General features: G+C 32.7%; 1 protein-coding gene across 3 annotated transcripts in view; it reads left to right on the top strand.

Moving 5' to 3' along the window:
* Nucleotides 1–20068, top strand: part of LOC150080740 (sodium- and chloride-dependent glycine transporter 1-like) — a 263490-nt gene that overhangs the window by 163651 nt on the left and 79771 nt on the right. For all 3 annotated transcript variants that reach the window (XM_090381755.1, XM_090381754.1, XM_090381756.1), the window contains 4 exons: nucleotides 9184–9287; nucleotides 10334–10458; nucleotides 14563–14675; nucleotides 18689–18820. In XM_090381755.1, coding sequence (XP_090237881.1) covers nucleotides 9184–9287; nucleotides 10334–10458; nucleotides 14563–14675; nucleotides 18689–18820 — 474 coding nt within the window. The remainder of the gene's footprint in view (nucleotides 1–9183; nucleotides 9288–10333; nucleotides 10459–14562; nucleotides 14676–18688; nucleotides 18821–20068) is intronic.

Raw genomic sequence — 20068 nt, 5'->3', positions numbered from 1 at the left:
TTGTGTTAAAGCTTCAAAAATTCAAAAATTCCAGCACTGATATGATAAAAGGGTCTAATTAACAAATCTCCTTAACCTAAAGATCAACAAGATAGCTCTCTGGAATATCAAATTGCAACAGACTTCTATATGGTGTTTCATAACATGTGGGGCATACTTTCAGGATTGATTCAGGGCCTAAAAACAATGAAAAAAAAATATTCATATAAATATTTCTCCTGATTCTGGATGGTTATGAAGCTATGGCTGTTTGAATTTTAAAAAATGGCTATGGAGTGGAAGAAAATAATAAATAAATAAATAAAAATAAGCACACACATTCCTAGTAAAATCATTATTTATACTAGGTACATGTTTGCTTATTCTTATTTATTTTTTATTATTTTTTACCACAGAAAACTTCATGACCGGTTTTTAAAATTCAAACAGCCATAGCTGTGTAATCATTCATAATCAGGAGATATTTATATATCTGTCCTGATTGCCTAAATATATCCTATATGTCGGCATTGGATTAATCCTGAAAGTGTAGCCCACATGTTAGAAACACCCTATATCTTCTCTCTCTCTCTCTCTACACATATATATATATATATATATACAGGGTGATTCACTACCAGTGCGACAAACGTGCAGGAGGTGTCGGGGGGCACAAAGACGAATCGGAATCACATAGCATTGCAGGGTCCGAAATGCCTTCGTCATGCAGTAGAGGACATTGAACAGGAGGTCGCGTAAACAGCGATCCTGCTGGAAGTCAGCATTTGCGAACCGATTCCCAAGGCAGTAGGATGGACGAGTATTCAAACATTGAACTGGCTGACATGCACCTCGCATATGGAGCTGCGGACTGTAATGGGCGTGCTGCTCTACGCTTGTACCAGGAACATTTCCCACACAGGTGTGGGAAAGGCGTGCTCCTCATCATACGATTTTCGCACGTGTGCACAGAAGGTTACGTGACTGGTTGTTTCATGAGAGGTACCATGAATTGAGAGCGAACGATGAGGATACCAGACAATGAGGAGAATGTCCTACGTCTTGCAGAAGGCAATCCGAGTACGAGTACTCGAGCGATAGGCCAACGATTGAGTATTTCCCAATCCACTGTATGGAGGATACTGTTGACAGTATCCTCCACTGTATGGAGGATACTGTCAACAAACCAAATGAGTTCATACCATCTGCAACGCGTCCAATCATTGGAGCCTGCAGATTATCCACTCCGGAGGACTTTTGTTACTTGGTTTCTTCAACAGAAACAGTTTGCAAATGCTGACTTCCAGCGGGATCGCTGTTCACACGACCTCCCGTTCAACGTCCTCTACCGCATGATGAAGGCATTTTGGACCCTGCAATGCTATGTGATTCTGATTCGTCTTTGTGCCCCCTACACCTCCTGCAAGTTTGTCGCACTGGTAGTGAATCACCCTGTATATATATATATATATATATATATATTAATACAAAACAAATAAAACCTCTAATATCTAAATGATAAATAAATGACTGAAAAAGTAAAAATGTCAGGATGAATTAATGCCATCAGATTTGATTAAACATTTCATACGTTGAAGGAAGTTGTAAAAATATAAGAACTATGTTTTTTATTTTAACAGTATAGCCTAAGATATGTGTGTAACCATAACCTACAATGCCCCTAATAGTCACTATAATTATAAAGGCGAGGGGGTATCTGCAAATGCAAGAACTTGATCACTGCTCGATACTCCACTTTGACCATAGCCTACCCTTCCTCAGATTCCAGGCTCCACCTCTGGTGTAAGATCACCTACGGGAATGAAATTTCACATGTTAGTTATTGAATATGTAGACAACTTATATTAAAAACTGCATAAGGCTTACATTGAAAGCCTTATATAGTATGAACCACAGCTGTAATGCTCAATATATCAATGCTTGGGCTAGAGCCTCTCAATGTTGATGTGCCTTTCAATGTAAGCCTTATGCAGTAATGACATTATGATACTTTTGATTTGTTATTTTGTTAATATTTGATTTCGTATAACTTTGCTAATTATAGTGACTATTAGGGGCCTTGTAGGTTATGGTTATACACATATCTTAGGCTATATTGTTAAAATAAAAAACATAGTTCTTATATATATATATATATATATATACGAGGGGGTATCAAAAAGTTCGTACCCTTACCTAGAAAAAATAGCCCTAGAAAGGTGAAACTTCACAGGAACTTGAATCCTTTTCTGTGTACTCTCCATGTATAGTAACACATTTCTCCCATCTATGGATCAGTTGTTTAATGCCTTGATCATAGAAGTCTGCACTTTTTGTTTGAAACCACAATTCCACCTCATTGATGACTTCCTGAGATGAATCAAAGCGGCATCCATGTAATGATTTCATTTCTCAAAACAAGAAGTCTGCCGGTGCTAGGTCAGGAGAAGAGGGTGGGTTCACCTAAAAAAGTTCTCACATCTGCATTACACAAATCCAACAGTTAGCAAGAACATTGCATTCGACGTTGCTTCTGCAAAGGCGTCAGCAATCTTGGAGCCCATCGTGCGGAGACCTTAGACACGTGCAGATGGTCATGTAAAATGCTGTGGACAGACCCATAACTAATTCCCACTGCATTTGCAATTTAATGAATTGTCACACATCTGTCACTCTGCACCAGCTGCTCAACCTTTACAACCGTCTCACTGTCTGTGGATTTTGATGGCCTTCCTTCTCTTGGCTCTTCAAAGACACTTTTACAACTACACTGGAACTCCTGTTTCCACTTTTTTACAGTCATAGGATGGACAATTTTGCCCATACACAGCTTTCATTTCTTCATCAATTTCCTGAGCTTTCTTGCCCTGCAAATGCAAGAACTTGATCACTGCTCGATACTCCACTTTGCCAACTATAGCCTACCCTTCCTCAGATCCCAGGCTCCACCTCTGGTGTAAGATCACCTACGGGAATGAAATTTCACATGTTAGTTATTGAATATGTAGACAACTTATATTAAAAACGGCATCTTCCTACTGATGTTTTATCTAGGTCAGGGTACAAACTTTTTGATACCCCCTCATATATATATATATATATATATATATATATTTACAAACACATTAGTATAATAATTTCTATAATAAAGTCTTCCTGTTTGCGATTTCTAATGCCATTATTTAATTAAACATTACGTAAAGGTATGCAAAATTATAATATATATATATATATATATATATATATATATATTATAAAGAAAATTACAAAAGAAATATATATATATATAACAGATCCTAATGTTATAATACCCCATGTTTGCAGAATTTATTGAGAAAGAGTTTTTCCCTGTCTGTAAAAATTAAAAACAATGAAACTTCAATTTCTCTCATTAAGAGGAATCACATTTACAGGAAATCTTAAAAATATCTATTAAAATTGACTCATGTTTTTTTATACGAGAAAACAAATGAAAATGGTACATATTGCAACATCTTCTTTATGGGCACAATTAAAACAATATAACATAAGATTTAATCCATTTAATCCTATTTCTGGATCTTTTAAGACTGGAGTCTAAGTCTTTAAACATAAATTCTACTATTATGGAATTTAACTTGGTTAGGGACAGACATTCTTAATTTTTCTTGATTTTTTTTTTTTTTTTTTTTTTTTTTGAAATTGACACTTTATTAATATTACCTTAGCAAGATAGCCTCATAGTTCACTGATAATTACACACTGACTGTCAGATTGGACTCACTAGAATGATGTTACAAGTTCCTCAAAAACAGATCCTTTTGCCAGGATTGCTTCCACTAGAAAATTGATTTAAACAAATAAAAAAAGTAAAAAAGTAAAACAGATTGGAGCTCATGAAAATATTAAACAGCTAAGGATATCCCAATTATCCAAAATGACAAATAACCAAACAACTTTGATATTAATTACAGTTATAATTTTATGATACAATAATTATTAAATAATGCCAGAAAATGCCAGTAGGTAAATAAGTAAAAGCTCAAAGTTACATAATTTTATATATCAAGTGAAACAAGTTAAAAGGATTACACTAGTAAAAAACAAGTTGTGTTAAGTTGTTCTGGATTACCACTAAGCCAGCTACAAAAAATATCAACACAAAACTCTGATCAGGACATGAGGTGTCAGTGTTTTGTGTTGGTAAATTTCTCATGTTCTAAGGTTGGTTCCTCTGTTATCAGAATAGAAGACTTGGGAATAATTCTGGAGGGAAAACACTGTTTCCACCTGAGATTAGCTAACTGAATAGATACCTTAGGCAAACATTAATCTAATTGCACATATAATATGGATGTTGGACTATGCATTAAGAAATTAGAAAATGAGTATAAAATTTGCATATATAATAGAACATGCAACACCCAAGAAACCTACAAGTTGTTATTGAAACCAGGTAAATAACTTATAGATGCTGTGGCTGGCTCTCTTTGGAGCGAGGTAGATAAAGGGCTGGTTCCATTCTTGATATAAGGATACTGTAAGAAAGATAAAATACACCATGGAAGAGAAAGTGTACAGTATGAAAATATTCAAAGATATACTTGATAATTATCAAATTATAATTATTATAATTAATATTGAAAATGGTGAAGCTTACTGAATATACACTGTTGCCCAAGTTATCCTGTTGAAGACATGACAGTCCATTTGGGTATCTGTTCTGTTCTGAAGGAAAGTTTGTAAGGAGGAGTTTTATGTACAATCAGTGCAGCATTTGATGTACAACCAGGGAAGCTACAGGAAATCCAATATGCAGGATAATATTTAAGGCTGTACAGAAATTATAAGGGGTAGTTGAAGGAAGTTGAAGCTACACTAACCTAGCACAATCAATAACAAAATGAGAAAAATATGAGATTTGAACATCCAAATAATAATAACTCTCCTAAATAATAACACTCCTGACAGATTATATAATTTTGACACAATATTCCTATTGTTTTTGATGATAACTCTAATGCCAGATGGAGTTTGCCACTTTCTCCTCTACACATCCCCAAAGCTTTGTACCTGCATTCTGCAATTTTTCCACCAGAAACATCACCCAATATCTCCACACTCTACCCACTTTCCTAACTCTGTCTTATCTCCCTCTTAAAAATTACAATTAGCCTTGAACCCAAGAAACTTCAAAGGGCCCAACTGAATTTGAAGAAATGTTTTATAAGCACACTAATGAAAACACATAAAACTTGCTTGAAAGCTTTTATATACTTTTTATCTTCTTTCTTATCTCCTCTACAGCTAATGCTTTCAGAAGGTGCAAATCTATAAAGTAAAATAAATTGTGCAGAAGGAATTCAACCATTGAGACCTCATCTTATCAGGAACCACAAGGCTTTAGCAAACAAAAGAAACTTGAAAGACACATTATATTAATAACCTCTAAACACTGTCATCATAACTTGGTTAAGAAGTTGCAGCCCTGTGCTATGACAACCTTAATTGCAAAGAGCAAATCAAGTTAAAAACTGTAAAACTAAAGAAAGCAAGCCTCCCCAAACCAAACCATTAAATCCCCCCACAGATTGTCATTTTTTAAGGTATTTTAGATCCAAACGATGCTAAAACAATTGTAACTTTTCAGACTGAACTTATTGGAGGGGAAGAAAAATCATTATCTTACAAATCTTTTATACTCAGCAGATTTACGTTCACTATTTTCTTCAGTGCTGTATCCTGCTTCCTATTAGATCTTTAGCCCTAGCCAGAGCTCTCTTTTTTTCAATGCTTGCTTCACACCAGCACCTCAATCACAGCTTTCTCTTGGCCTGCCTCCAGGCCAATTACCATTCATTTTGCTTCAAATGACTGTTTAGCTAATCTTTTTCCATCCTTTCAAAATGCCCCTAACATCTTAAGTTTTCTTTGCTTACCTTTGATTGGATATTTTTATTCTCCTTAAAAAATTTTATGCCATACATTTCTAAAATTGAAAGTCAAGGTATTTTGTCATACACCTTTTCAAGATGAATACAAATCATGAATGAATACAAGTTCTTATTACATTTCCATGACTTTTCCATAATTTGTTTTATAGTAGATATTTTTATCTTGGCATCTCCTCTATGGCTTAAATCTTGACTATTCTTCCCCATGGTTATACTCAACAATACTTCTAACCCTCTTCCCTAAGACACTTGTATAAATTTTACCTGGTACAAAAAAAAATAAATTTTAAATAAATAAACAACCTGTAATAAATGACTATGAAACCTGCATTCAATCAGCCTAGCTAGGAAGCAGAACCAAAAATATAAAAACTTTTTAATAAAAATTAAAAACTATAATAAAAGACAAGTGGAGTTTGGATATCACTTATAACAGCTAATCAAAATTCCTCTTATTTGAAAAATCCTCAAACTGAGAAAAAATAATATTAATTAAACAAAATATGAAATGTGGAACCTGTATGTTACATAGACTAGCCTAGCTAAAATATTTAAAACCAAAAATAATACTTAAAAATTAAACTGTGTTAATGAGAAAGGAGGACTTCATCAAAAATAATACTAGCCTCATTGGTGGTTCTATACACTATCAGGACTGGATAAATCTTCCAAAAATATTTGCCAAAATATCAGAATATTAAGTTGTTGAAATTTGTTTCAAGAATTATTTTGGATTGAAGATGAAAGGAAGGAGGAGGGTAGGCCACCTGAAAGACAAAGGAAAGAATAGTAGATGTTCTGAGTGGTGGTGGGGGGGGATGAGAAAAGAGGAACTGGTGGTGATGAAAATGTAAGATCCAAGAGACCTACCTCTGAAAAGGAAATTTAAGGCCTTTGGGTAAACTGTGGATTAATATGCTAAAACAGTGTAACAGAGCATACGATGAAGGCCATAAATGCCGCTGAGGCAATTTTGTCTTCTCTACTTAAACCTAAAGAATGATTAGTAAGTGCAGTTTGAAATAAATGCTTGGCTATGGAGAGAAAGTAAGTGCAATTTGAAATAAATGTGTAGCTAAAAAGAAAAAAAGAAAAATGTGCTATTTTCAAATACTTGAAAAATATCTGAAACCACTGAGATGCTCTGAACTTTATTACCAGTCACTTATGACACTTCAAGAGATGAAACTTGAATGTCAACTTGGAATTAGAGAAAATAACATAAGATACCTCTAGAATTAATAGATGAAAATGGTAATTCTGTGTTAACTGGATTAACTGTTTATTGTGTAGCACTGCCTAGGGTGATATATGCAGGAATTACAATTGTATATATTTATAATACTATATTGAATTGAAAAAAAGAAATATGGTGGATGGCAACTTGCCAAAATAAGATTGCTTTGGCATGACAGTCTTGTTTTCAACATGTCTGGAAGAAAGAAAGAAAATTATATAGAGATGGAATTTCATTCACAGGCTCCCCATCTCATCAGGAACCACAAGGCCACAATGAAAAGAAGAAACCCAAAATGGTTTCCTTCATTATAGTTTCCTTCAACTTACGAAAAAGTTGCTTTTGTTCCAACATCATTCATATTTTAGTTTCCTTCAAGAGGGTGGTAAGGGTGGTAATATGGTGCTGTAGGAGGTTTTTAACAATTTAGTTCAGGGGTTTCTTTCTTTGGTTTTACAATTCTTGACTTAATAAGTACTTCATGATTAAGATTGATGTAGAATAGGATCACAGCTTCTCAACAATAACATTTCAATAACCATGGGGCTGGCTCCGTGATTACTGCAATGTTATTGTTTGGATTTTTTTTTGTTCACCAAGGCCTTGTGACTCTGATCAGATGGCAGATGAAATGAAATACTTTCTCCATACAATTTTTAATCCAATTTACTTACAGATTTTGCACACTTCAGAAGCGTTAACTGTAGGGGTGACATGATTATCTCAGTAAGCTTTGTGTGCCTCCACTAGTAACTTCCAAAATATTTTTTTCAAATTCAACACAGTAGTGTTAAATACATACAATTGTAATTTTTGTATGCATGCATTTTGTATAAGTAAAAACACTACAGTATTCATTTTTAGTGAAAATGAAATGGTGGCAGCATGAATCAGCGACACTATTGCACAACTGTGAACTGGATTATCTATTCCAATGATGTACATTCTGGTTAAATGCCACACATAGCCTAAGGGTGTACATGCATGTATATGTTTTGGGGGGTCAAGAATGAAGTGTGATCAGAACATCAGCATTAGCTAGATAATGCTAATATTATCCAGAGCAAATACAGTCCCCATGACAGTATAACCGTTTAATTGCTTGTCACAAATTTGGAGAGGCTTGGGTTTAAATCCCAGCAGAGACTAGAAGAATTCTTAAAGGCTTCTTCATTCAGGGCTGTAGTTAGCCAAGAGAGAGAAATGTGGTAAGCTTTTTCCATGTGTTATTCTGTATTTCTCAGCCCACACAACATGCAAATTGGCAAGTGAACACAGAGTTATAGACTTTGTATATTTGCATAATATGGCCAAAAATATTGATATGCTATAAAACTATACCAACAACAAAACATGGAGACAAGACCTTCAACTGGGAGAAAATCAGTCCAGCTGGCTGATATTTTTAGTAGAATATAGATGCATAGTAAGTTTATTTTATGCTTGCTGCAATAAGAAAGCATTTTCTTCCTAGAATGTCTGCTTTTTTTAAACTACCAACAGCTTGTTTTAATTTGTTATTGTTGGAATTAAAAACTTAAAAACTTCATTTGCATTCTACCTAAAAGATTAGGTAAATTAATCTTACTAATGTCAATATTACCTCTTATGCCAAAACACATATGTTTCTTTCATACGATAAAAATCGTTATATACTTGATTTTCTTAATATAACATTGCTTCTAAGTCTTATGTATTTAAAAGAGTTAAGCCGAGCACCAGCTACCTAAATGTACATCAAATGAATTACTCAAACTCACAATAATAAATTTACTGAGTTTAATAGTAAAATTTGTTTTATATACATAACTAACACAAAATATTTTTAATGATTCAAAAAAAAATTTAAAGACAAGTATTATATTCCTGAAAGAAAAGAAACTGTAAACTATGAAGTTCTTTACAAATCTGGAATATGTTTTTAATGTGGGATTAATATAGACTGTAGTTTGGGCACCCCATTTCTGTACGCTTTAAATGTAAGTCATTAAAGTTACATAATGTCTAGTCTACCTAACAACATAATAATTTCAGGTTTGGGGAGATGCTGCCATGCAGATTTTCTTTTCTCTTTCACCATGCTGGGGAGGACTCATAACTTTGGCTAGCTATAACCGTTTCCATAATAACTGCTACAGGTAAGATTTAGGAATAAGTGAATACCTGCTGGATAATAGTAAATTTTTTCTCTCTCTCTCTTTTTTTTTTTTTTTTTTTTTTTTGTTATTTACTAGTGGTCATCATGTTTCAATTTTCAAAGTAATTTATAAATTCTGTGGTGATACTTCTGTTTTAATGCTATAATTTTTAATCAGAATATGGTCTGGGTTTACAGAATATATTTTTATTCTCATTGCACCTTCTTTCCAATTATTTTCAGGATTATGCCTAACCAGTTCCATTACTTGAAACAAGTTATATTCATTACAGTACATTGTATATCATTTTTTATTTGACCTGTGATAGAATGCTTCTTAATACTATTCCATTTATAATAATCTTTTCTGTGAAGTTGCTTATATATTCTCCTTAATGAATAGTAAGGAGTTTTTTTCTGAATCATGTTATGTGAAAGGGTAAGTAATTGGTATCCCCATATAGAAACTTCAATTTATTTAATTAAAATATTTGACATGTTACTATTAGTGATCCCATTTTGAATACATTTTAATAATTTCTGTCAAAAGAAAAATAACTTGTTTGGATTTTCTTTGTATCATTTTAATATAGTGGGTACAAAAGCTGTAATATGTGTTGTTATAATCACTTCCTTGTAATTGATTTACAAATTTTGAGAGAAATTTGCAATTGTTTTACCTTCCACTTTTTATTCTGTTCATGGAGCAAATTAATAAATGTTTGGTAAAATATAAATATGTTGATGCATATTCTTGTTTATGAAAATTTCTTTATGATTATACAGGAATATAATATATACAGTAACTACTATTTATGTAATATTAATATTATATTTTTGTAACATTTGGGAACTGTATTCCAGGTGTTTTCCAAATGAGAAAAAATAGATCCTAATATTATCCCTTTTGTAATTTTGAGATATCCCTTTATTTTGAATTACTTTATATGTTTTTTCAGTCTTATATTTAATTTTTATTTTAATTTCATATCTGTTATACATAAATTTATATATATGCATAAGTACTTTTCCCCTTTTGGTTTTCAGAGATGCACTTTTCATCACATTCGGCAACAGTGGTACTAGCTTTTTTGCTGGCTTTGTTATTTTCAGCATAGTTGGTTTTATGGCTCATGAGTTAGGAGTTCCAGTTTCAAAGGTTGCTGCACAAGGTTAGACAAATAGTTTATGTTACCATAAAATCGCTTAGTGCCTTTAGCTCAATTCTTAAAATGCTTGTTTCTAATGTTAAAATATTAAATGGTCATTACTATTTTAATTGAACATAATGTACTATATTTACAATATCTTTAATCACCATTTCTTTGTATAATTATGAAAATATTTCCAGTAATAATTATTTACTACATCTTATTTGCTCATGTCTCTTTTAATTCTGTCACAAAATTGCATGCATACACATAAATGTAAAAACACTATAGACAACTCTTAAAGGGAAAAACTATGATAATAGTGTAAAAGGCATCATTTCAACTGTATCTCATATTGTGCTCATCCTTCACAACGAGTTACCATGATTGCACAACCTCGAATAAAATTACTGAAGGAAAAAAATTGCTGAAGAATTTGGTATTGGCCAACAGGCTGTCAAATATTAAAAAACAAAAAGAACTTATAAAGACATTTCCTTTAAAATTTGCTGTGGAGAGTGATAAAAGCAGTTTATTAAATAGATAGACATTAAAAAAGCCAAAAGAAGCATTGCTGGCAGAAGCTGTATTTAAGTAGTATTCACAGCAACGATCAAGTGGCATTGGCGTGTGATGCCAGCGCCACCTGATAAATGTATAAAAAACAATACGTTTATCCATATATCAATGGATAAATGTATTGTCTTTTTATAGTTTTTAAATAAAGACTTTACAGTGATATTTTTATTTATTTTCATCAGCACTACCTAATACTATTAAATTTTCCATTTATTTGTGTTCTAAGTTTTTTTTGTCTTTTAGGGCTATCTTTTGCTTCACTAATCCAGATTATCGCTTAATCCGAATGACCTCTCCCCCCCAATTACTCTGGATTAGTGAGGGTTTACTGTAGTTAAATAAATACTAAAATATGATTATTAACTTTTTGAAAATTGTAAAATAAAATTTTTTGCTTTTGTATAAAAGACAAAAATTTTATTTTCCCCTTTGCTGAGTCTGTATTAATAGTTCAGTGTTTTAATGTCACATTGCATCAAAACAGAACATATCAGATAAATAGCTCCTATAGTATGCTGCAATAACAGAGGTGGTTGGTGCTAACCAAGGGATCCTTGGGGGAAAAATATCCATCAGTCAAAAGATTGCCATCTTTATTTCATGAGAAGAGAGTTAGTTCTTCAGACTGTGAGCTGTGGTGGTGGCATTAACAAAAACATTAATCTGCTGCTCTTAGGGGTATTAGTAGTAGCCATATGGTGCAAAGAAACCCAAAGCTTTTCCTACACCAGCCAAAATAAAAAATAATAATAAAATAAAATAAAATAAAATACTTATTTAACTCACTTTTCATGTAGGTACCTATCCAAATGTCCTTTGTATTTCCCCAATCTGTCAGCCTCAACTATCCATGCAGGTAACTCGTTCCAGTAATTAACAGCTAACTGGCTAAAAGAAAAGTTCCTTCTATTCACTCTAAATCTCTTCTCCCATAATTCGAATTTATGGCCCCTACCTCCAGAATCAATTATAACAGTGAAAATTTCATCCTCATTCATTTTAATTTCTCCTCCCAGACTCTTATAACACCTCAATTAGATCTCCTCTAAGGTGCTTAGCTACCAAGCTCTAGCCCACATATTCAGTCTTTCTTCATATGGATACCCTTTGCCAATTTCACCAGTGTCGCCTATCTTTGATCCCCTTTAAGAAACTCAGTGCCTTCTCTTTGGGTGCAGCCTCCATACTTGAATATAGTATTCCAAATGTGGTCTTATAATTGCCTTATACAATGGGATTATATCATCTTTATTTCTATAAGCAAGTGGCCTCCATAGCCGAGTGGTCAGGAGCGGGAGTGCAGTAGCACACGCTCTTTGAGTAGACCGGGGGGTTCAAGCCGCTGACTGCTGAATACGGTCGATCTGCCAACCCCGCAATGGACCAGCGTGGCAGATTATGGTCCATTTCCCTCAGCATGAATTGTTGAGGTGGCTTCCATCCTGCAGTAGGTTGATAATGGCTGCACTTTACCTTTTTTTTTTTTTTTTTTTGATAAATCATACGATACCATGTGCCTTCCTTGCTGCCTGTCTACACTACTCGGAGAACTTCACATCCAACTGTATTGCAACTGCCAAATCTTTTTCTTCCTGTACTGTTTTTAATTCAACCCCACCAAGTGTATAAGTTATTTTGAAGTTGCTGTTCTTTGAAGTTATTTTGGGATTACATCTCCCCAAGTGTGATCTTACATTTTACTTCATTAAAACATAACTTCCACTTTTCTGGCCATCCATGAAATCTATATGAATCATCCTGAAGAAGTGCTGCTTGGCACTGATTATTAATTATTCAACAGAACTACTTAGCAAATTGAAAAAGGATGGCTGCAGGACGGATATGTCAAAATTTGCTTTCAGCCAGAGTAATTGACTGTTGGAACAAACTACCATCTGGTATTTTAGAAGTGTGTGGCTTGAATAAATTTAAGGACAAATTAGACATATTAGTAAGGATGGACAGAGGATGCATGCAGTAGATGTTTTTGTTTTGTTTTGTTTTTTTTTGTACTGTTGTCCTTTGTCAGTGTGATTTAAGAAAATCAAAATAATTAAAATAAAGGAATAACCTTATATTCCTTTATTTTAATTATTCCTGGCTGTCTTTGGAATGTCAGATATTCCAGAGACAGCCAGGGTTTGACCTGGGATGGTGCATGTTTTTCCCAGATGTGTCACAGGATTTCTTGATGGTACCTTTTTTCTCTTAGAAATTTATTAAGTTCTGCATCTAATAATTTGATCACAGGAAGGAATTGATCAGAGAGTTGCAGACAAAGGAAATTTTTCTATATTTGGGAAGACAATCAAAGGGCTGAAGACAGAATTTGCCAATGGCAGAGATCACACAAGCATGGAACTAGTATTTGACCAACAACCATTTATATTTTATAGACCAACCTTTTTATTATATAAAATAGCTACCCTACCCTAATTAAATAACAGAAAAGGTTGGTCTATATTGGGGAGGCCATATCAGTAATACAGTGTTGCAGCTGAAGATGATATTTATGGATGCCTACTGATCAGGCATAACACAAAGAAGTTAAAAGCTCTGAAGTGATAACCTTTTTAACATTTGTGTTGATTTCTGTTACTCAAATTACTGCTCCATAGAGTAAACTAGTGTAGACAATAGTGCAGTGTAGTTTGTAGTGATGTCTAAATCATCAGAATGGAGAAGATATTGATTTGGTATCCAGGACAAATTTTCTTGGCAAAGCATCATGCTTTGTCAAGAAAATATTTAATGTGGTGTCTGAAGCCCAGCTTTGAATCAAAGACAGTACACATATTCACACATTTTTCTCATTACTTGGAAAAAAAAACCCATAAAACTAGGTTATTGGATGCCTAGTTTTATGGAAGGGTGAGAGAAAGATTTTATAAATACTTGTAAAATTAGCCATCAATAATTTTTGCAAGTAATGATAATTAAAAAAAAAAAAAAAGAAAATTCAGAATTTGTACACTCATTAACCTTTTACCTTCTGTTACTTGAAAGAAGCCATGAAACTTAAAAATAGATTATTGAGACGATGTGATTGGAAGAATGTAAAAAGCTTAGCTCAATTTATGGACAAGGTGCTGTTTCGGGAAAATCATTTGAAAACAAAATGAAGTAAAAATAATAAAATAAGAAGGTTTTTTTTGCATTTAATAATAACCTACATAATTTCCATGTTGCATCATATGCATAATAATGAGTAATTAATTACTCATTATTATTAATTTACAATAAATATATTCAAACACTATTCCAGTATGTTCTAGCTGGGTGGTTTCCTGGATTCCAATTTCTAAAAGTTCAGAGGTATGCATGAGCAATGCTAATTTAAAGGAACATATTCAAGAGGGTAGCCAGTTGTTAGTCAATTTAAGGATAGCCAACTGTTATTTTTGGATGCGACATTATGAGTCATATTTCCAAGTTTATTTTACATTTTATCATCTGCTCTCTGGTATAAATGAACAAATAGTCACAGGATAAACATAACTCAGATGAATGGTCCGATTTTTAAAACAAAATACTTTGCTATTATAGGTGCTGGTTTAGCTTTTGTTGCGTACCCTGAAGCTGTGGCTCGACTTCCTGTTTCACCTCTTTGGGCTTTTCTTTTCTTCTTTATGCTCTTAACACTTGGTCTTGGAACTCAGGTATTTATAATATTTTATATATCTCCAAAAGTTTTGCAATACAAAAGCTATAGCACTTATATCTGATTATTCCAGATTTCCCATATTAGTATTTACCAAATAGTCAAATATTGAAATTTCATGGCATTTTTGTAATAGTAATAATTAAAAAGTGTTTTTTTTTTCAGCCTTTAAAATCAGAAAGCAAAAAAAAATTATTATTAAAAAAATGTGAAATGAAATATATATTTAATTTTTTTGTGACCCTAATAAATGATTATCTATTCTGCAGTCCATTTTATCAAAAAACAAAGCATTTTTTCTCAAATATTTTCTCATTTTATATTTGGTATGTCACAAAGATCATAGTTTATTTAGGCTTTTTTATAAACAACTTGAAAATATTGGGTGAAGGACATATAGTTAAAATAAAAACACAAAACTGTGTAGAGAATCATGGGAGAATTTTTAATAAGGAACTAAACTGTTACCCAAAATGATCTGTGGTGGAGGGTACATTGACCTGATGGTTTAGGGGCTGCCTTCTCCAGATTCCTCTAGCCTCAGAAGATGGAAGCAAGGCAGCTCCTGAAATGTCAGGTTAATAACATTCCCTCCCTCCCAGATCATTTCATGTAACAATTTAGTTCCCTATTGAGAATCTTATATTTTCTTTTAAACTTTAAACAACTTACTCAACATGCTTCTGTGTTTACTCAACACAAAAGCATGTTTACTCAACTTTTATGAGAAAAAAATGTAAACCCACTGTTAAAAATGCCAAAGAAGAATATAAATTACTTTGTTTGTTTGTTATTTTTTTGTTTATTATTATAATTACAATTTAAATTAATTATAACGAGTACAGATCCAACAAGAAGACCATGACTATAGTGAAAAAATAGGAAGGAAGCCATCAGAAACATATTTTATGGTGAAATTTCATTTTTAAAATGACAATAATAATTGCAAGCTTCACAGAAATAATTAGCAAAAAAGGAAAGAACTTAAGTTGTCCATGCAAAGGTAATTATTTCACTTATTTCTGAGAAATTTGGGTTAGCAGAGAAAGGCACAGATATTGATAAAAGAAGAATATAAATGTCATCAACTGCTTGAACAACTTTGCTTCCTGCTCACATTCACTGGACTGAGTTGCTTTTGTTACTCGTCTGGTGAGTATGACTGTTTTGTCAAATCATTTCATATGTGATTTTATTGGCAGGATAGTATGCTCATTCAATAAATGATGTTTGATTTTATTTTTTGCAGACTTCAATTTCATTATTATTAACATGAAATAAACTGATTTTAATCTGTATCAGAGATGTGATGTGCATGATTGCCATTGATGCCAGAACTGATAAATGCAGTATGTTTGCACAGCTGGTTGTCACAGAATAAGGATTAGCTCCATCAGCAAGAAAAAAATAGTGTTGTGTCCTTGCCAATGGAGCTTGGGGAATGTATTGCTCTAGTGATGTCAGGAAATGTGCTGTTTGATAAGCTACAGTAAAGTTTTCCATAAGGTGGATTTAAAGAAAAATTGTCATTTATTTTGTTTCATTGCTATTTTTGAAACTTAAAAAAAAAGTGCTGTAATGATTCAAATGGAGTTAAAGTAATTTTTAACCAGTCCCTTGGATCTCATTATAACTGAGTTCAGCTGTACTTCTTATGTCTAGTTTATAATTATATATCATTGTGTAGTGTACATAAATTTTATAAGAGTATTAAAATTTGCATAAACCACTTATATTTTGGACACAATTTTTTTTTTTTTTTTTTGGTAATTCAACTTTGAGACATGAAATTTTGCTATCACAAATACTATTTTGTTTCTTTTTCCTTTTAACCATGAATAGATCTTCAGCTTTCAGAGGTATAGAATCTTTCTTGATAATGCAGCATTTCTTTTTTGTCATTTTCCCTTTTTCTTGTTTCTTTTATTCAGTTCTTTCATTTAAATTCACATTCTGTCAATGAGCAAGCCAATATCTTTGCACAGTGAAAAATTTTATATTTTTATAATATATTTTAAAGTAACCAGTTTGTTATTTCAAAATTAGCTAGACTAGCAGATTGCAAGTGAGCTGGTCCTGGTTTTCACAGGGGACTCTTTTAATCCTCTCTTAGTTATTCCCTTGTTTACATTATTGTAAATGAGGGCTTGTAGAACTTTAACTTTCACCATAGACTGATAGTGACTATGTTATAGCACCATTCCTCTGAACTGTAGTGATTTACCTTCCACCCTTTTGGATCCTTGTATTGCACCAAGTAAATAAAACTTCTTCAGCTCCCAACTTTTATTGCACCTCATATAAGTGATAATAGAATCTGTGGTCATTTGGTTAATTGATGTATCAGAGAAATGTTGGAAATTATTGTAAAGCATATAATACCACTAATTTACATTACATTTCACAACTGTCTGCCCAAAATTTTGTCTTGTGCTTGAATCTTATTGAAATAAAAATCCTCTGAATGCCTAAATTGGTTTTCAGTATGTGACATGTAATATTCTGTTTAGTTATTAGTATTAGCAACGGCCGCATGGTGCAAGAAAGCCTATGGCTTATGCTGCACCAGCCAAAAAAAAAAAAAAATTCGAACAAAACAATGATAAAAACAAAAAATAATAATAATAAAATAAAATAAATAACTAAATAATAATAATTAATTAAAAAAAAAAAAGGGAAATTAAACCTATCATCCTATGCGCTTCCCTTACCCGAAAGTACTATCCAGATGACCTTTGAATTTCCCCAAACTGTCGGCCTCTACCACCCATGAAGGAAACTTATTCCACTAATTTATAACTCGCTGGCTAAAATAAAACTTCCTGCAGTCCAATATCAGTCAAATGTTATATAAAGAATATTTCTCTGACTTAAGTTGTTTTATTTTTTTTTTTTTCTGTGGAAATATTGATCTGCCTTTTCCCTCAGTGGCATTCTTAGCAAATTTATGTAGAAGTCAGTTATCTAGAAGGGGCATGAATTAACTAGTACTAAGAAAGTGCCCATCTGAAAGTCCTAACTTATATACATCTAGTTAAGTCCCCCATGACAAAACATTCTGATTTGCTTTCCCATAACTGCTGCATGCATTGCTGTTCATCATACTCAACACTCATTAAATCTATAACCCCTCCATCCCATACTGTTAGTTTTGTTATCTTACTCTTTGTATCACACCAGTTCAGTGTTATTCTGATTTTCCTCCTCAGATGATGAGAAAAATCGGCTTCTGAAATAGCATCTGTAATTCAAGCTATTTCTTCCAAACCAATTTAAGCACATTTATTAACTATTCAATATCTGTTCACAGTTAAACTCTAAACTCACAGACTTTTCTTCTTTATTTATTCCTTCTATTTCTGTTCTTTGAAATAGCCTTCCCTTGCTCTAGAAAGAAAACACTTCACTGCATTCAAATTAGGTTTATTAAAATTTTTATATCTAAAACACTAACACCTTGGTAAATAGATTTAAATTTAAAGGATCATACATCACAATCACTCCTTGAAAGCTTGGTCTATAGTAAAGCAACTAAAAACAGTAATGATTAATGATGATGATGATATATAATCCTTTAAATCTATATATCAAAGTATTACTCTTTTAGATATAAAAATTCTCATAAATCTGTTGGCACTGCACACAGTAAAGTATTTTCTTTCTACATCCAGTATTTCTGTCTGATTGATAGTAGACCTTCAGTTCTCACATTAGAAATAACTTTACGTGTTTCCTGACAACTACAATTTGGAGAAATTCAGGTCCAGCATCAAGCATTTCTTATTGCTTTTGTTGCATTCCACCAAAAGCAATTAAGGAGACATCTGTCACTCAATTAGTCACCAATAGTTAGCATGCAGTGAGTATACTCACTTTACAAGTTATGTTACAGTGTGTGTGTGTGTGTGTGTGTGTGGTGGGTGTGTGAATGTTTATTTTAATTCATTCCAAATTGTTTGATAGAGAGGATTTTATGTTTTAATATATGTTTTCTCTTTTGTATATACACAGTTCACCATTATTGAAACAGTGGTTACAACTATTGTGGATACATGGCCTGAGCAGTTGAGACGATGCAAACCTGTAGTCCTTGCTGCCTCCTGTCTAGTGATGTACCTACTTGGACTTGTCATTTGCACTAAGGTATTTATCAGTACTGTGAAAGAAAATAAGTTAATGTTTACCCTTCTTTTGCATATAGCATCCCATTGCACTATTAACAATAAAATGAATTATGGTTTTTTGATTTTACATAAATACAAGTATAATAACAAATTCTGAACTCAAGATAATGACTGAAAATCCATTGAGGCTTTGAATCAGTTGTTTTAAAAGGTTTTTATTTATTTATTTTTTTTGGTTGAGTTTACTAAGACAAAGAAGAAGGTTATGTGATATGATGGATCTCCTGTTTGCAAATTATTTCCCACATCATTATTCTTCCACCAGTGCTGTTGCCTTTGCTCCTGGTACAAGCTGGTGTGATCCATTGCTTCATGTGGTTTCCTTCACATTTAAACCCTTCCATTGCTTATACAGCTGTGGGCCAAGTCCATTTACATCGACAATGCTTGAAGAATCTTGTCTGTAGAACAGTTATAACTATAGAACATTATCTGTAGTTATGGCTGCTAGTTTTCTGGTGTCAGATTGGCAGGTGTACACATTTGTAAAACAGCTTGAAATAAATTTCATTCTTTTGTTGCTTCAGTAAACATTCTTAGTAGTCTCTTCATTGTTTCAAATATTTAGGAAACTTCACAAAGAAAAATGAAGAAAAATTGATTATTACAGAAAGGGAGAGAACCATGCAAAGGCATTTTATTTTTTATTAATCTTTCTTTAGATTTGATGTAAAAGGTCTTTTATATGGTGTTTTATTTTGTTATTCTGCTTTCATTGCTTCAAGATAATTTCTGAGATGTCAATAATAAAAATTTTTTGATTAACTTGGTCTACTGGCTTTACTTGTTTCAGCAATCTGTGATACTATTTCATAGCTAACTTTAATGTTGTGTACCTTTGATATGTACTTCTTAAAAATAGTTTCTGTTTTTGAACAATAAATATTAATCAAGTGGTCCTGGTGCTGCATCAGACAGGTTTAGCTTCAAAATAACAATCAAGCATGGCCTTTTAATTAATAGTTAAAATTCTGAATTTTTTTCCAGCTTCCTAAATACAGTGGATTCTGATTATTTGGGACACATCGGGATAGTGCATTTTGGCCCAATTAAGCAGCTGCCCCAATTATGTGAAGTTTCATGTAAATAGTTAAAAATATAGTGGACCCCTGCTTTATGATTGATTCTCTGTACAATCAAATCATGTTACGATGGACTCACCATAGTAAAGTATGTTCACTATACGATACGAAGTAAGCAAGGAGGC

This window comes from Mastigoproctus giganteus, chromosome 9, assembly GCF_048544385.1.
Source record: "Mastigoproctus giganteus isolate SK-2022 chromosome 9, ASM4854438v1, whole genome shotgun sequence".
Classification (NCBI taxonomy): domain Eukaryota; kingdom Metazoa; phylum Arthropoda; class Arachnida; order Uropygi; family Thelyphonidae; genus Mastigoproctus; species Mastigoproctus giganteus.
This window is presented reverse-complemented; position numbering and strand designations above follow the sequence as displayed.